General features: G+C 30.1%; 1 protein-coding gene across 2 annotated transcripts; it reads right to left on the minus strand.

The window, feature by feature from the left end:
- Window positions 1-12031: 12031 nt before the first annotated feature.
- Window positions 12032-15435, minus strand: LOC145012120 (uncharacterized). 2 transcript variants are annotated; one of them, XM_078970899.1, is made up of 11 exons: window positions 14915-15435; window positions 14542-14626; window positions 14321-14437; window positions 14011-14244; window positions 13752-13938; window positions 13565-13670; window positions 13385-13484; window positions 13173-13226; window positions 12989-13075; window positions 12642-12770; window positions 12032-12550 (listed from the first exon to the last, which is right to left on the minus strand). In XM_078970899.1, the coding sequence occupies exons 1-11, from the start codon at window positions 14986-14988 to the stop codon at window positions 12233-12235; spliced, it is 1491 nt and encodes a 496-aa protein (XP_078827025.1). In that variant the 5' UTR covers window positions 14989-15435; the 3' UTR covers window positions 12032-12232. The 2 variants fall into 2 exon arrangements, with proteins under 2 accessions (XP_078827025.1, XP_078827024.1); XM_078970898.1 differs by having other exon boundaries at window positions 13565-13938; window positions 14915-15434.
- Window positions 15436-18806: the final 3371 nt, after the last annotated feature.

Below are 18806 nucleotides of genomic sequence, written 5' to 3' on the forward strand. Positions count from 1 at the left end.
TGTATATTGTGGTTTAATCGTTAATATATTAATTATATGTTATATAGAGTGATGTCAAAAATATTTATTCAAATATTTTAAATATGTTTTTTTTAATTGTAATTGTACCGTTTCAAAAAGATAATTAATTAAAACTCATACATATATTATACTTTCCATCTCTCTCTCCCTCTCTCTTTCTCTCTCTCTCTCTCCCTCTCTCTCTCTCTCTCTCTATATATATATATATATATATATATATATATATATATATATATATATATATATATATATATATATATATATATATATAGGATATAGATCCGGTAAGAATTTTTTTTTTGTAGGAAGGTAAGAAGTTTTTTTTCTACATATTTTTTTGACGAACAAAAAAAATGAATCACTAGATGATTCATTTGTAAGATGATTCACAAGAAAAAATTCTCAAAAAAACATCTATATGATTCATTTTTAAGTAAATTAAGAAAAAAAATCCACTTTTATGACAATTTTAGTGAATAACAACAAAATCGTTATATAAATGAATCATCGAGATGTTTTTTTGAGAATTTTTTCTTGTGAATCATCTTACAAAATGAATTATCTAATGATTCATTTTGTTTGTTCGCGAAAAAAATATGTAGAAAAAAAACTTCTTACCTTCCTACAAAAAATTTCCTTCTTATTTGATCTTGACTCTCTCTCTCTCTCTCTCTCTCTCTCTCTCTATATATATATATATATATATATATATATATATATATATATATATATATATATATATATAATAGAGGCCAAAACATTTCAACTAAAATTCATTTAAAATCTAATATTTCAAATGTTTTTTAATAATGATTGTAAAATATTAATGTTTTGAAACTCCTAACTCTTAAATTTATATTATTTAATTTGTTAGTTAACTAAAATATTTTTCCAACCTGAACATAACATTTTTATGTTTAGTTACTTATATTTGTTTATGTAATTAGAGAACAAGGTGTACACATAATGACTACCTCAATTTCACATGGGAATCGATATCACTAGAGATGTATGTTGTCTTTAACCGGTGGTAGGAGATCCACATATCCTTTTTAATTATGTATATTAATGCTTAGTAATATCTATTTTATATTTATATTCACCTTAATTTTTTAGGTACAAATTAAGGAAAAGGATTCTCGGCGCACCAACATAAAGTCAAACGTTCTCATTGCAAAATATGTAGTTAAAATAAATATCATATTTACTAATCGACATATTTTAAAACTCTTGATGACATTTATGCAAAATGATATATTTTGTAAGACTTCATTCTTAATTTCAATTTTTAACATTTGAAAGTTCATATATGAAACCTTGGATGCTTTGGTATAATATAAATAGTGTAATACAAAGTTTATTAGTTCAATATTATTTATTAATAGCTCATTCAAAACTACTTATTTATTATTTTATCCAAAAAAGTTATCGGACATAAGAAAAGTAGATTATATTATTGTTATACAAAAACTAATAATATATATTGGATATTATAAAAGCAAAAGTAAAGTTTATAAGGTAAGAACTATATAAGATAGTATCAAAATATAAGTTCATGGATTTTTATGTCATTTGATAATGTGGTTAATGGCCAAAACATGACTAAAAAAATAAATTTCAACATATATCAAAATTTTCCCATGATTATCTTAACCACTTAAACGCATTCTTGCGCAACGCTCGAGGTTACGCCTAGTATACTTATAAAGCTAGCATTTTTCCTTGAATCTCATACATTTGAAACCCTCATAAAAATTTACCAACACCTCATGCATTTAAAACTCCCACACCTTTTCATCTTCGAAGTAATGGATTTCATTCATTTGAAACTTCCAAGACGATTCAACTTATAAGATTAAATTTGACTTTTGAAATTCCCTTCACACAAATGTAGTTAGCCTATAAATACTTACGTCTATAGAAAAAAATATCCTAAACGACAAAATACTTCTTTTGTCTAATTAGTGATCCTTTGTTCTCTGTTTTGGTGTAAATGAAAATCTTATGTTGTCAATATAACATTGAAGTTCAATTATCTATAATAAGCAAGGTATGCATTTTGTGTTTTTAATAAAAACAATTGTTTTTTTTGTTGGTTTGTTCATATATTGTGTTTTTAATCGTGTATAAAAGTAGCTCTTAGGTTTGATAACTTTCTAACATTTATTTTAAAAATTGTCACATGCAATATTTTATTGAGCATACAGGTACGAACAATTATTTTTCGAAATGCAAGGCTCTACAACATCCATTTCTTATAAGTTTGTATTATTGGTGGTAAAATTGAATTGGTGAATGGAGCAATCAAGGGTGAGGATTTAACTTCAACTTTTATGATTCTAACTCTGCTTGAAATGTGATATGCATAATTTGTTCAACTTATTTATAAACACTCTGAGATTTAATGAATATTTAACTTGAAGATTACCTAACATTTTGAACAATATGCAAGTTTTTGTGTTGAAGTTCATATTAAGATGTAGAAATTCACTTTAATGAGCTGATTTTATGAGGAAATTTGTAGTTTTTAATGAGATGATGCATTGATGTTTTTAAAGATGATGCTAAAAGCTTTACCCTTTACCGTTGTTAATTGTTGTAGGTTTGTTGTACAAGTTGTATCTCTTGGTTTTTAATTCTATTATTGTTATCCATTCACATGTTTTATATTCTTGAAAATGATCAATGCAGTTATTTTCTTAAATCAATATTAACAGAGTAATGCAAAATATTAATTTGAAAGTTGCACAAACTCTTGATCTTTCAAGTAATTAACTAAACATACTCGGCTTTTTTTTAACTTAATTAAATCATTCACTTTAACCTCCTTAATTTGATTTATTTAATGCATTAAAATCAATTATTCAAACCAACTCTTCATTTTTCAACCTAATATATACATATAACTTATTGGTTAAAATAAAAATGGTTTTAAATCACAACCATAAATCAAAATACCAGAAGATTATTTTTCTAATAGTTAAAAATTATGTATATTTTTAAATATAAAACCTAAACTGAAATGTATATTTAATTAAACGTCAATGTGAGACTAACCCACTTAGTAGAGGTTTTTCTTTTAGATTGAAGATCTTGCGTTTTAATCCGGACGTTGATGAATTTTATTAACTTGGTCATAGTAACTTCTAACAACTAAACACCTGTTATAAAAATCAAGATTTTAAACAATATAATTGCACACTACGCAACGTGCGGAAATTCATCCACTATACTTATAAAGGAAACATTTTTCATTTCACAACATTCATTTGAAACTCTCATGACTTTTCAATTTCTTTTTAATAATGATTATAAGTTGGTTAATAAGGTTAAATACATATTATACGTAACCTACTAGTTTTAATATGATGCTGCATGTAAACCTTTATCATTTTAAAGCTACAACTTTTGAATAATTTGTATAAATACTTAAATTGTTAATTTAAATATCACATTATAAGTCAACTTAAATAACCCAAATAATATTTTGTAAATAGTTAAAATGATAAATTGTAGTGTCATTCTAATAATGATTATAAGTTTGTTAATAATTTTAAATAAATATCAAACATAAAGTGTAATTATAAATAAACTAAATTTTAATATTAAATTAATATCTTTACTTCTACTTATAAAGTTATGTCATTAACTTTTAACATATTATACTTAATTTATTAGATTTAATATATTGTTATATGTAAACCATTATCATTTTAAAGCTACAACTTCTAAATAATTTGTATAAAATACTTAAATTGTTAATTTAAATATAACATTATATGATCAACTTAAATATAAATTGTAGTTCAACTTAAACAACCCAAATAATATTTTGTAAATAGTTAAAAAGTGATAAATTGTAGTGTCTTTTTAATAATGATTATAAGTTAGTTAATAAGGTTAAATAACTATCAAACTTAAAGTGTAATAATAAATAAACTAAATTTCAATATTAAAATAATATTTTCACTTCTACTTATAAAGTTATGACTTTAACTTTTAACGTATTATACTTAATTTATTAGATTTAATATGTTGTTGTATGTAAACCATTATCAGTTTAAAGTTATAGCTTTTGAACAGTTTGGACAAAATATTTAAATTGTTAATTAAAATATAATATTATAGGGTCAACTTCAGTATAAATTTCGGTTCCACTTAAAAAATTCATATAATATTTTGTGAATAGTTAAAAGTGATAAATTGTAGTGGTAAATGAAAAACTAAATTATAATATCAATTTAATTAAAATATTTCATAAAGATATTTTTATAATCGCTAAAAGTTTTCAAATAAGTAGCTTAAAATAACTTATAGTAACAATAGTTAAAAATAACTCTATATAAATGATTATATTGTTACCTTTAAAATAAATAAAATATTGTTTGATGTTTTAAATAATTACAATGATAGAAATTAAAACGATAAACAAATAAAATTTAAAAAATTAATTAACAATAACAACAACTATAAATAAAATTAAACCATATATTATATTTAATTATATTAATGACTAACCTGTGGGTAGAGGTTATTCAAAAGAGTGAGATTATGCATTTTTAATAGATGTATATATTATCATATAATTCAAAATAATCAATATATTATATCAACTTGGCATATTAGTTATTATATCAAATTTAACAACAATATTATTGCTATATCTAAAAAACATATATTTGTAAATGTTTCAGCTGTATAGATGTTTTTACGCAACGCACGTGCATTCGCCTAGTTAATAATATGTGCATGTATATGTAGACAATAAAATGTTTATTGTCAAGGGCTCAACGTAGCAACGTCGTTATAAAGGGTTTTGTCATTGTATTCTACCGATGAAAACCAGAAAATACATGGAAAGCCATGGGTACCTGATTACTATAGAGTTTATGTGGATGAATCAATAAAGCTATCCGCCTGCATACCAAGGAGAGATAACAAATGCCCGTTAATAGTGAAGAATGCAATAGGTTCTTTTGTGGCTTGGGAAAAATATATTGTAATCCTGGATCCTAAGGTACTTTATTTGCATAAGCTATATTAATATTTGTATTCATTAATTAAACATTATAATTTTTTTAAACGATTCTATTAGTTAATTACATACACTACTTGTGCATGTTTGCTTCAATACATGTTTCATACATATTTTAATTTATGTTGTTACAGGATCCGGATATACAAATATTTGAAGAAAATAATGAAATACAAAAGCCCAAGAAAAGACAACTCATTTAAAAGTAGCCCATGAATTATTGCCCAACAACCAATGTAAGGAGTGCAACACCTATTTTAATTTAAGTATAGTTTAATTTATCATTGTATATTTGTATGTATGTTTTTTGATGTAATAAAATTTTATTTATTATAATTAAAAATAGTTTTTTATTACATTATATTTGATTTTACTGTTTTTATGCTTGATAGTAATGAAAGGTGGCCAATATATGTGCAATTAAATTTAAAAAAATATTCTACAATATAAATAATAAAGAACATATTGACGGGTTAAACATGTATGTATATGTAAATAATAGTAATGATAAACGATTAAACATGTTAGAAAAGATAGCTTATCCTTACAACTTAATTACATTTGTGTCTCCAAAAGTCAACAATGGCCGCGATAATATTTATAAACGGTTATTGTAAGTAAACATTTATTGTTCTATATGAAAATGACATCACTATAAGTATTTTATGCTCACTCTTTAATTGCTTGTGACTGAGTAAATGTTCATAATACTCACGACATAATATTAAACATGTGATTAAAATTGATCAATAATAATAATAAAAGAAATAACATGCTAGTATAGATCATTTTTGTGACTTTTTAATTTCTTTATTTATCGGTGTATATTAGCAATAGTAATGATACACGATTACACATGTTAGGAAACATAACTTATCCCTACATCTTAATTACATTTGTGTCTCCAAAAGTCAACAATGGCCGCGATAATATTTATAAACGGTCACTGTAAGTAAACATTTATCACTCTATATGAAAAAACATATCACATAAGTATTTATGCTCACCGTTTAATTTCTTGTGAGTTAGTAAGCGTTCACAATATTCACGATATAGTATTAAACATGTCAATAAAAGTGATCAATAATTATAATAAAAGAAATAAAATGTTAGTATAGATCAATTTTGGTGACGTCTTAATTTTTTATTTGTCGGTGTATGTAAATCATATTAATGATAAACCATTAAACATGTTAGTACAGATAGTTTATCCTTACAAGTTAATTATATTTGGGTCTCCAAAAGTCTACAATGACCGCGATAATATTTATAAATAGTGACTGTAAATGAGCATTTATCACTCTATATGAAAAAATACATGACTATAAGTATTTTATGATCACCATTTAATTGTTTGTGAGAAAGTAAATGTTTACAATATTCAGGATATAATATCAAACATGTCACTTAAAGTGATCAATAATCATAATAAAAGAAACAACATGTTAGTATAGATCATTTTTTATAATGTCTTAATTTTTTATTTATCGGTGTATGTAAACAATAGTAATGATAAACCATTAAACACGTTAGTAAAGATAGTTTTCCTTATAGCTTCATTACATTTGTGTCTCCAAAACTCTACAACGGTCACGATAATATTTATAAACGGTGGCCATAAGTGAACATTTATGACTCTAGGAAAAAAAACACATCACTATAAGTTTATTATTCATGACAATTATCAATATAAGATAAATATATCTTCAAAAACACCCTAGCATATAATGACGAGTTTGACCTATAATGGCCGGTTTTCATGAGTTATATTCATTACAATTGAGCGACAACATTACTTATCTTCAATTACGCGACCTTTCATCTCATGTTCTTAAAAAACGACATAAAATGTATTTAATTACAGGTTTTTTTACGTGGATAAAGCCCAGTTTTGTACTAGTGATATATATATATATATATATATATATATATATATATATATATATATATATATATATATATATATATGTGTGTGTGTGTGTGTGTGTTTGTTTGTGTGTGTAAATGTGTATTTTAAACATTTTAAGAATACAAGGTTCGAATCTAAGTAATTGATTTAACTTTTAAATAATTAATATTTTATGAATTTAAATTAGCTTAATTAAACTATTAATTAAATAATATCAATTCCATATTTATCTTCCTTGATTTTTGAATTAGAAATTATCGCATCACATAATTAAAAGTTAAGAGTTTAATCAATTAAGATAACTATTAATTATCAATTAATGTTCTTCAAAAAGTAAAAAGGCAAGAAAATCCGGATTTGGAAGAACATAGGGCATTCCGCGCCAAGCATAGAGGCGTCGTGCTCAACAAACATTAAGGTTTTTGAATTTTTTTTGTTTTGATTCCAGTTTCAATTATGCATATATAATAGAAAGAACCTTAGGCTCTGATACCACCATTGAGTTTTCTAGGTTACATTAAACGTTACTGCACACCAGAAACATCATAAAATTTAATTATGGGCAGATGCAACCTAGAGATTTATGTCTTTTCTCATTACAACAACATACTATAGAAACAATCATAAACCCTAGCTATAACTGAAACTCATAGATAATATCTCATACCTTTAATGTTACAATTCTATATAGTAGTCTTGAATCCTCATATCCACTTCAGAAAGCTAGCACCAAAATTATGGTTGCCTTTAATGGCTCACACCCAAACCCTAGAAACTAAGTAACAATATGGAGAGAGAGGAGAGGGTTGGTAATTTTGTCTATGGATTTCACAAGGGACAATTGGCAGAAAATTATACCTTATGGGATCTATTTATAATTTCCAGATATCTGGGATAAACCCTAATTTGTGTAATGTCCCAAAAACCACGATAAAATTGTTCATTTTTAAAAGACAGTTTCATAATTCCATAGAATAAACAAACATTGTTTCCAAAACAAAATCAAAGAAATCAGAGTATAAAATCATCTCTCAAAACATAACGCAACAAGAGGATGTGTATGATCACGCATTCTCCTTGCCCCGATCATCTGAAGTACCTAAAAACATTTAAATCCATAACTATAAGCCAGAGCTTATTGAATTCGTCCAAAATACCCCACAAAACAATACATATACAATTCATACACACGAGGACTACTGTACAAGGTTGGACAACCTTCTAAGCCTACAACATAAAGTTGGACTTCTCCCGAGCCTACAACATATAGCTGGACCGCTCCTGGGTATGTTAGCCTACAACACAAAGTAGTACCGCCTAAAACCAACCATACTATGTCGATATATGCACCAAAACAATAATAATCAAGCACATGTAATAATAGCATATCTACCAGTCTAATAGAACACTAAAGCATAACAACATCCTACACACAAGGACACATACTGCAGTATAAAGTATAATGAGAAAACTTACCTTACAAACTATCAGATATCCACACAACCCACTAGAAAGCAAGAACCGCGAGTCATCTATTCATCAAATAGAGAAAAATCCTTAATCTATGGCCCTAAATCCCCCACGTTGACCTAAAATTCAACTTTTTCAAAAGTCAACGGTCAACAGTCAAAGGTCTCACAATCGGTTGCCACCACGTGGTCAAGCTTCTACCACGTCGTGGTAACCTCAGGACAAAACAATCATGAGGCTGCCTCTCGCTATGGCATGGAGGTCAGTCCTCCACGTCGTGGGAGCTGCTCTAGCCAACTTAATTCATTAAGCTCTTAACCCTTTAACCCACTCATTCATACTTTCTAGAAGGCTTTCTTACACCTAAAGTGTAACACCTTGTTTCAGATGTTCCTTAACTTAGGGATTATGGGACGTAATCCGATCATGTAAAGGCTTTGGGCTTTGATAATGTAAAGTTGGACCTTATTAAAATTTGATAATATTAGTTGTGAGGTCTAAGCCCTTTATGCGTATGTTGAACCCATGTAAAGAAAGGGAAAAGTTGTAGACCGGGATTCTTGCATGGGTTATGGTTTTAGTTCGGTATGTGATAAGCCAAAGGTAACTAGATAGGATTGTAGGGCTTGTCAATACCTTTCTGTGTATATAAAGAACGTCGGAAATGGAGTTGGTACAAAGAAGCTATGGTTGTTTGAAGTTGCGCTGGAAGAAGGGAAGTTTTGCATTACGCATGGCGTACTCTAAGTACGCATGGCATAGTGGCTGCTAAGGGACGCATTTTTAGAGAGCTACGTAAGGTGTATCTTATGTTATGCAAGGCATAACTGCACAGGGTAAAAGCCCTAATTTTGGGGTTTTGAGGTCTATTTAAGGAATCTAACCCATTGAGGCCCTTCTTATCATCAACATTTATCCTCTTAAGAATATAACTCCAAACCCTAGCCATCTTGTGAGTGTTTTGAAGCATTTTAGTGTTTCCTTGTGTGTTTTGTGAAGAAAGAAGTCATTAAAGGTGTGCTTGGGGAGTCCAAGGCTTGTAGATCCAGACTCTACTCTCTTTCAACATCTTCCAAGAGGTATAAAGTTTGAATCTTGTTGGTCCATATGTTAGATCTCTTTAGATTCTTGATTTTCATGCCCTTTGGTCCCATAATCTTATGTCTTCTGAGTATAAGCTACTCCATGCCTTGTAGTTGTCATTCCTTGTGATTTCTGAGAATGAGGAGTCATAAAAATGGGATCTTGGCTGTCCTTATTCATTCATGCAAGAGTTTTTTGGATATTAGAAGTTGTTAGGAAACTAAAGTTTGGATTTGAGCTTTATTAGCCATGAAAAGGCATAAAGTTAGGACCTTTATCACTCTAGATGTTTATTAGGACCAGGTTTGAGCAATATATGGTTGGTCTTTGAGGATTAAGAGCTAAAAATGGAAATAGCTTAACAACGTACTACATAGGGCGTTCTCTAAGTACGTAGGGTATACTCTAAGTACATAGGGCGTAGATTGGTTATGCAAGGCATAGGTCAACTGGGTGTTAATCTTTGACTTTTTGACTAGTTTGACCTTTGGTTAATTGTGAGGGGTTAAGGACTCAGAAGTGCAAAATAGTCTTTTGCCCAAATGGGGGCTAGTATTGGTATTCGTACCTATTAAGTAGGGTATTACCTTAATTTCTAATTAGGGTTTGGTTTTGGATATGATTAGTCGGAGAGACTTCAGCACCATCGACTCGTGTGTGAGATTTATTTGTTTATCGATCGAGGTGAGTCTCCTCACTGTACTTGCAGGTCGAAGGCACCAATATCGGCCCACTGGGTTATGTTATGTAGGAAGACTAGGTGGTGGCCCCGGGCAATTGTATGAAAGAACTGGATATGGCTCCCGGTAATTTTATGCAAGACTAGGGTTTGGACCATGGAAGTTATATGTAGGATGCTAGTTGTCTTTATGATACTTGCATGAAAGACCAGGAAGTAGCTCTTGACACTTGTTTGTAAGACCTGGGTTTTGGCCCCTAGCTTGGTAATGAAAGATCATGATGCGAGTTATGGCATGATAGTAATTGTAAGACTATGCTTGGCACATGGCATTCTCTATTCTATGTATGGTATGTGGTATTTTGGAGAACTCACTAAGATTTATGCTTACAGTTTCATGTTTATGGTTTCAGGTACTTCCAGTTCCAAAGGGAAGGCCCAACGTGACTGCATAACATCCCCCAGAGTTTATTCCGCATTGGTTATTTGTGATTTTTATTCTAATGTTTAATTGATATATTCAACTTGATTGGTTTTGGAATAACTTGTTTTTATGGGTTTGATGTTTTAAAAATAAAATTTTACTACAAATTTTTGGGACGTTACATAAAGGATCATAAAAAGCGATGTTTTACAGACATGCATGTCCTATGCACGTCTTGAGCTCAAGTTAGGGCATAAAGGTGAAAAAGTGGTCAAAACCTCGTGTATGAGTTCAAAACTCTACCAAACTTCATATCTAGCTTCTTTAACTATAAATGGACTCTAAGGATTCATAAAGTTGCCAAATTTATGGAACCCCAACACTCCAACTAGCCTAAACAATGAGAATAATGCATGAAAGTCTAGATCTAGGGACAAAGAATCATTAAGCTTGGAGCTTGAATACTCATAAAGGTCCAAAGTATATGCTAGAAGATGTAATGAGGCATTGAAACTGGATATATGCACCGAAAGCTCTTCCTTCTTCTTTAAGACACCAAAAACACCTCAGAAGCTCACAAATGTCAAAAAGGAGGCTCGGTTTTTTTTAGGATGAAAAGGAGGTGATGGAGGTTGAGAGTGTGCAAACCATATCCCTCACTTCCCTTAAATATGGCACAAGCCCCGTAATTAGGGTTTAACATAAAATGGTCGACGCGATGTGGCCAACATATTAACACCACGCTGTGGTACTAATATCACCACCACGTGGCTATCGAATTTTTTTTTTCCCTTTTGAGTTTGAATTCCATAACAATAAAAGAAGTATATACTTGGAACTTGGTGTTACAATTTGAATATTAAAATATTCAGATTTAATCAAATATCCCTATCAGTTAACGAGGCTTCCAAAACCCCTTCTAAAGGAGCCTCAAAACCGTCCAAATGAAGAGGGTTTTAGAATCTCTCATTTGCTCAACTATTGAACAACTCCAATCCAACCCTTGTACCTCTAATTAACTCTAATTAACCAAAATTTAATTTCCAATTAGATCTAAATAAATTTTAAACAATTTCTAATTAATTTATTAATGACATAATAAATTAATAAATCATTTATTCTCTCTTCTAATATTATTCATTACTATTTCTGGTTATGAGGACAATCCAAAAATGGTTTTGTTTTTATTCTTAAGAGTATATCAATTTAGTTATCACCTTAGATACATTAATCCAACAGTTGACATAACATGATAGCTTTGTACTACATTTGACATATATTATACTCAAGATACTACATTTGACATATATTATACTCAAGATGTAATACGTTTCAAGATGACAACATTTGCTAATTTTTATCTCACCCAATAAGACACAACAAGGACTCACTCATGATAAAAGACATGAATGCTCATAACTACGTCATCTACATATACAATACACATATTGATCTCCCAAAAAAAGACAAATATATGAACACTAATGGTGTTTTTCAAGCACTATTCATAATCCTTAAAACAATTCTATACACCCTAAAATCTCTATTAAAAACAAGAGAATAAATGTTATCTAATCTTCACAAATGCACAAAAATAAAGAAAAACTTAAATCAAACCGACAATCTTCCTTCAACCGTGCCTTGATGAATCACGTATCGAAATATACAACTCTGCGACAACCAATATACGTATTTTTCAGGTTTACCTTTCACACTCATTTTCACACCTTTCTCTTGTTTTTCCAACAAACATGCATTAACTATCTCCAAAAGACTTGCCATGCTCAATGCCATATCTTTTGCAAAATAATACAAAATTTTCGGTAGGTATATTTTAGTTTCTTTGTTCATATACACCGTTGATTGTATAAACTCTTCTTTAGCAATCCTTAGATCCTGAAACACATTCTTCGCGTTGTAGATACGAACCTACATTCAAAAACCCATCATCAGCAGACAGTACACAGTACACAGTACACCACAGATAGCAGACATGTAAATATCTAAATAATTTGCATACCGCAGGGTCAGAAAACACCCCTAAAGAAAGGGCAAAATGGACAAGTGGCTCAGGGTAATCAATGGCGTAAGCATGTTTACTAGTCTCCATCTTCATCTTCCTCCCTGGAGATAGCAGTGACTGTAGCCACTGTTTTCATACTTACATTAGTAATCATACCAAAAAGAAAATCATTCGTTCGTATTAATTTTAGTCCATATATTCATTTAATGGGACCCACAAAGAAAATATTGAATGGTCAAAACGAAGGAAGAAAAGAATATCATTGCCATTATTAATTAATGTAATAATTCTTTTTGTTACATTGAATGTTAAAAAATGGTGTCTGAAATAAATAAGAGGCAAACCGGTGCTCTAAAGTGCGGTTTGATTCCTAATATAGCAATCTGTATAATGTATGCGTTGATGGATTGTCCTCCAATGTTGTAAGTTGCCTGAAGTACAAGAACACATAATTTTAATTAAGACAAATGGATTATTTATTTATTAATGCGAATGAAATGAAAGAAAAACGAGTTGCACATGTTATACCTTTAAAATGGAATTACTTTTCGTGTTACTGTGAGTTCCATATGCTAAATATGCCTGCATAAAATAAAAACACATAACACCGTTTCAACAAGTAACCCATAAATCACGTCTCTTTCAAAAATGTCTAAATGAAAAATCCAAAATTAATCTTTTCGAAAAATGCAAATTACTTTTGAAGGGTATTTTGGACATTTTGACAAACAAAGACTTACATGCATCACCAAAGCGTTATGAACATTGATCCAAAATGCGAGCTTTTGTTCACGCTTCATTTTCACAGGGTCAACGCTCTCAAGTTTCTTGACCAATGTTCTACACGATTTAAAAACTAATTAGAACAAATACCCAAAATTAAAAACCATTGAAGTTAACGATTAGAAATTTGGAATTACCTGAATCGTTTTAGCATCCTTGCAGCATAACTGAAGCCATCATCATCGACACCTATTTTTAAGACTTCAATCATCTTAGCATACGGCCCTTTTTCCTCTTTTACCCCTACATTTTTACTGTCCCATGAAGCTCTCTCAGTGCAATAAGGACTCCATGTATCAGAAAGATTTCTAGTACAATATGTACCCGAAGAAGACAGAGATGAAGCAGAAGAAACAGAAGGTCCACTTTGATTTTGGTCCCCAAGCTTACAGTAGATAGAAGATATGCATCTGATCAAATCTTCAGAAAGCCGATCAGGACCATCAATAAGGGTATTTTCGGTATAAGGACTTTCAAGGTGATCCCCAAGGCTACGTGCAGTTTTCCTCTCCTGCAATTACTCGAAAGTCAAATGGAGGGGTGTGGGGGATATGATAACTGATAAGATCAGTTTAAAACTTACTTTTTTAGATGATGAATTTGGAAGGGTAGAATGACGATTTAGTCCCTCCTGGAGAGGGGGGATTTGACCATGGTAACCAGTTAACCAAGCTTCAGAGTTTAGTTTGGACTCCTTGGAAGGGATGCTATGAACCTGCTGCTTAAAAGCTGTCCGGTAGAGTGAAAGAAGATAACTTTCCAAATGAGCTATTTCTGTTTCAAGAGATGTGATCTCTTTCACCAATTCCATTGATGACTGTGTGCAGATTCATCAAAGATAAGTTGAATAAACATATACGAGCTAAAAAAAGAGGCATCCGCTAGAAAATAACCTTTGAATTTGGGGTCGCGTTTGAAGCAATGGAAGAAAACGAAGTCGAACATGGTGTCGTCTCTGATTCCGACCAAACAGAGGATTGATCGAGCAATATTTTCCCCAATTTAGCATCCTGTGTCAAAGATACAGTAGAAAATAATATTTTGGATCATTGACATTCAAAAGAAGAATTGCAAATTCATCAACCCTAAAAGTAATCGTAAGATGAAGACTAACTGGGGGGAAATTGTAGGAAGGTCTTGGCGCCATGTCTACTGACCCATGATCGTCTTTGCTAACCTGCCCATTATTCCAGGAACAACTGCAAAACAAACCCACAATCAAATTTGGTGAACAAACAAAGCTAAAACACAGAAACTGTTCCCACAAACATGACTATCAATTCGCAGAAAAAAACAAACAAAAGCAGTTGCTTTAAATTTTACCCATTTGATAATGATTGAATTAAGCATGCCCTCGTTTTAATTGATACGAGATTATTAAAATAAACAGAATACACGAAACCCACCTAACAATGAATGAATTACGTATACCCTTTTAACACAAACACGTTTGGGAAACAACATGAGAGTAAAAATCGAAAGCTTACCCTTGAAAGCTTGAGTGGCGGGAAGACAAAGGAGAAATAGGAGTAGTGGAATCACAGTTAACTCTCGGCATCATTTCTGTTGACAACGAGGAGATGAAGAAAATATAATAACTCGCTCACCGACAGTTTATGATGACGATCATTAACTGCATTCACAGTATTAGAAACCCGAAGCTGTATCGAAAACTACGTTAGGTCCAGATAACGGGGGGAAATGCAAATGAGAAAATCAAAGAAAAGGGAATGAGGAAGCGTCATTTAAGAAGAGAGAGCCCTCCATATTAGGGTAAATTGGTGTGGAAACTGAAAAGCGACAAATGTACGAACAACCCCACACCAGTCATTATCCATCATAAATACAGAGTGGGTGATGAATATATTACAAGAAATCTTTTGAGGGACGAGGGGTCGAGCATAGTAGGTGTAAATTGAATATCGAAGAGTGTAGAGAGAAAGAGAGAGGAGAATGAATTGAATAATGGCGCATCGGGGTGGGGGAGATGAGAGCAGCAAGCAATTGCATTGCTGTATTGCTGTCTGTAAATAGAATTACGTGCGACTCGGAAATACATGTGCAATAATAATAATATTGGGATTTTCATTTTTTACCCTTCAGAGTTTTGGACTCCGGGTTTTTATTGGTAAACCTGATAATCATAATCGTAAAATCAAAATTTTTATTTAAGACTGTTTTTATGTTTTATAAAATTGTGATCGTATAAGATCATAATCGAAGAATTCTATTAATAAAAACTACCATTCAAATTTGTTTGTGTGGTCTTATTTGTATAGTGTTCATCACTTCATTGTAATTTGATAGGTTGATTAAGAGACTATTTGGCATCATTTAAATTTTTAAGATCTGAATTATTAACATGTTGTTTGGTTGGAACATCTGAATTGTTGTGTTAAATTATAAAAATAATTATTTTACCTTTTTATATATTTTTTGCTGAATAATTTATATATATATATATATATATATATATATATATATATATATATATATATATATATATATATGTTCAGGTTTATTTGAGACCATTCTAATTTTGTGAGACTGTGAAACCAAATCTAAAAATAATTTTAAAATGCAAAATAAATGGAAAAATCCAAAAATTCTTTTTTTAAATATTATTTTCAGAACTTGAATTAACTAAAAAAAATATAAAAAAAATAAAAAAAATTCCGTTTTTTTTTTGAAAAATACGTGAAATATTCTAAATAGAATATTACACTGACATATTCTAAAAAATAATTTTAAAATGCAAAATAAATGGAAAAATCTAAAAATTCTTTTTTTAAATATTTTTTTCGGAACTTGAATTAACTAAAAAAAATTAAAAAAATTAAAAAAAAATTCTATTTTTTTTGAAAAATACGTGAAATATTCTAAATAAAATATTACACTGTACATATTCTAAAAATAATTTTAAAATGCAAAATAAATGGAAAAATCAAAAAATTCTTTTTTTTAAATATTATTTTCGGAACATGAATTAACTAAAAAAAAATAAAAAAAATGCATCTCACGGTCTCACAAAATATAGGTGGTCTCAAATGAACCTAACCCTATATATATATATATATATATATATATATATAAACACCATACAAAATCAAAATTAACATAAATCAAAATTTATCTTCAATAATTTATAATGATATTTTTTAGATATATTTTCAAAAATAACATCATTTTTTTACATCCCTAAGAATTTCAAAATTAAAAAACAACATATTTGACATTGAATATTGAGATAAAAATGACAACGAACTTGCAACCGAACACTTGATGATTGATTTGTACTCCTTGACGATCATTACATCAAACACGATAGCTCCTTTATTTTTTTTTCTTTCAAACATTTCAACTTGCAAATCCAAAGTCAACAAGGAAACAAATAAACAATTTAAACACATATATAGAAACTTCATATCAAATCCATCACCAACTTTTCAAAGTATGTTGCTAGAATCAATAATTACTAAAATCTCCAATTGTTACAACTTGTATAAACTACTTTCAATTCATAAAAAGTTCATTCATAATTGCTAGATAATGATGCACCATCATCTATGTATCAAACTCCATATGATATGAATCATTTCACGAATGTAGGTATCTTCGTGTTCTATTTTCAATTCACCAACTAATTGGTTGGTTTCTTTGCTAAAATCTACAATATTAACCAACCAAATTATCATCTTCTATCTTACGATTTCAAACAATATTCATATACATATATCATATGACGATCCAGTACATAACCGGACATGAAATACAAAAAAAAAAAAAAAAATCAAAATCGAGGACTAATAATCGAGTTCTAGGGCAAAAAAAAGAAGAAAAAACCGATGTATTTATAAGAATTGGTTTTTAGGGGTAAAAAAGAACAACCAATCTATTTACAAAAATCTATTTTCAAGAAGAAAAAAACTTACCTGCAACATGAGGTCGTCGTTGCTGGCGGAGGCGGTGAAATCAATGCTGGAGGTAGCACACGATTGTAGATCGGAGAGGTAGGAGAAAGGGTGGAAGGGAGGAGAATGGGGCAATGTTGTGGGAGCTTTGCATCGGAAGTCGTGGTGGGAGTCGATTTTAGGGAGGTACACGACGGGAGGAGGTGATCGGTGTTGGAGATGGACGGAGGTGGAAGGTGACTGAAGAGACGATCTGAAGGTGGTTGTGTGGTTTTGGAGGCGTGTATCAGCGTATGAGGGTAAAAAGGGGAGGAAACGTGCTTTTTTTTTTTCCAGATACAATTTCAAGTCTGAAACTTTAAGAGGCTTTTATAAAATTGAGAGACTTTTATTCATATGCTACCAAACACTCTTAATTTAACAATATTGAGAGTTTATCTCTTAATTTGTCAATTAAGAGGCTACCAAACAGCCGCTAAGACATCCTAGTTGGATCTTAAAATTTTGGTATAGATCTTGTTTTTAGATAGATCCTTATATGATTGAGATTGCTTTTAATTTGTTGGTTCAAATCCCAACAATTATGGTTCATAAATGTTTGTATTAAAAAATAATAATGCGTTGTAAGACCATCTAAGTATCAACAAAGGTAACTATGATAACAAATCACGTATGTATGAATTTCGTATGTCATAAGGTCTAATGTTAATAAACTAACAACTACATGAAAAATAAATTGGATAAAAAACAATGATCAATAAAAAAGAGATCAGTAACATTCAAACGAATACTACGTAAACAATCAACCGAAAAATAACATTAACCATACACAAATTTTAGATTTCATATGGTTAACTGTCAACATGATAGTGATAATGTACGTGTAAATGGAAAGAGGTCATTATCATTTATTCCAATAATAATTAAAACTGAGCAATTACAGAACACCAACCAAATAACCTGAGATAGCAATGAATTACTATGGTGTAATAGGGTCGACCTTACATTGTGTTGAAGTAAGTAAGGGTTTAGGGCCGCAATTCTAAAGCTAATTCAGTAATTCTATTACAGAAACGATTGTTAGACATGCAACAATAAACAATTCCACAAACACAAGTGAACGATGATTCGATTTCGACAAAGCACAACCTTTTATTATTCTTACTTCTCGGCTTCTTCGCTAATCTCGATTCTTGAATACTAAAAGTCTGAAACGGAGTCTTCTCAATTCTTCCTTCTCCATTCTTTGATTCTCGATTGTCCAAATCAAGGGGGGGCTCACCCTTAACTGAAACAGTATGTGTTTTTCACTTTTCCACTTTTGAGTTTTTTATTATCTTTTAGTTTTAAGTTTCCCATTATCTCCTCAATTGCATGGACAATAGCTAATTAGGGTTAATTTTTTAAAATTATCCATTGTTCTTTGATTACAAAATATAGAATCATGGACTTAGGGTTAGAACTTGGA

The sequence above is a fragment of the Lactuca saligna genome, chromosome 8 (assembly GCF_052625555.1).
Source record: "Lactuca saligna cultivar CGN05327 chromosome 8, ASM5262555v1, whole genome shotgun sequence".
NCBI classification, from domain to species: domain Eukaryota; kingdom Viridiplantae; phylum Streptophyta; class Magnoliopsida; order Asterales; family Asteraceae; genus Lactuca; species Lactuca saligna.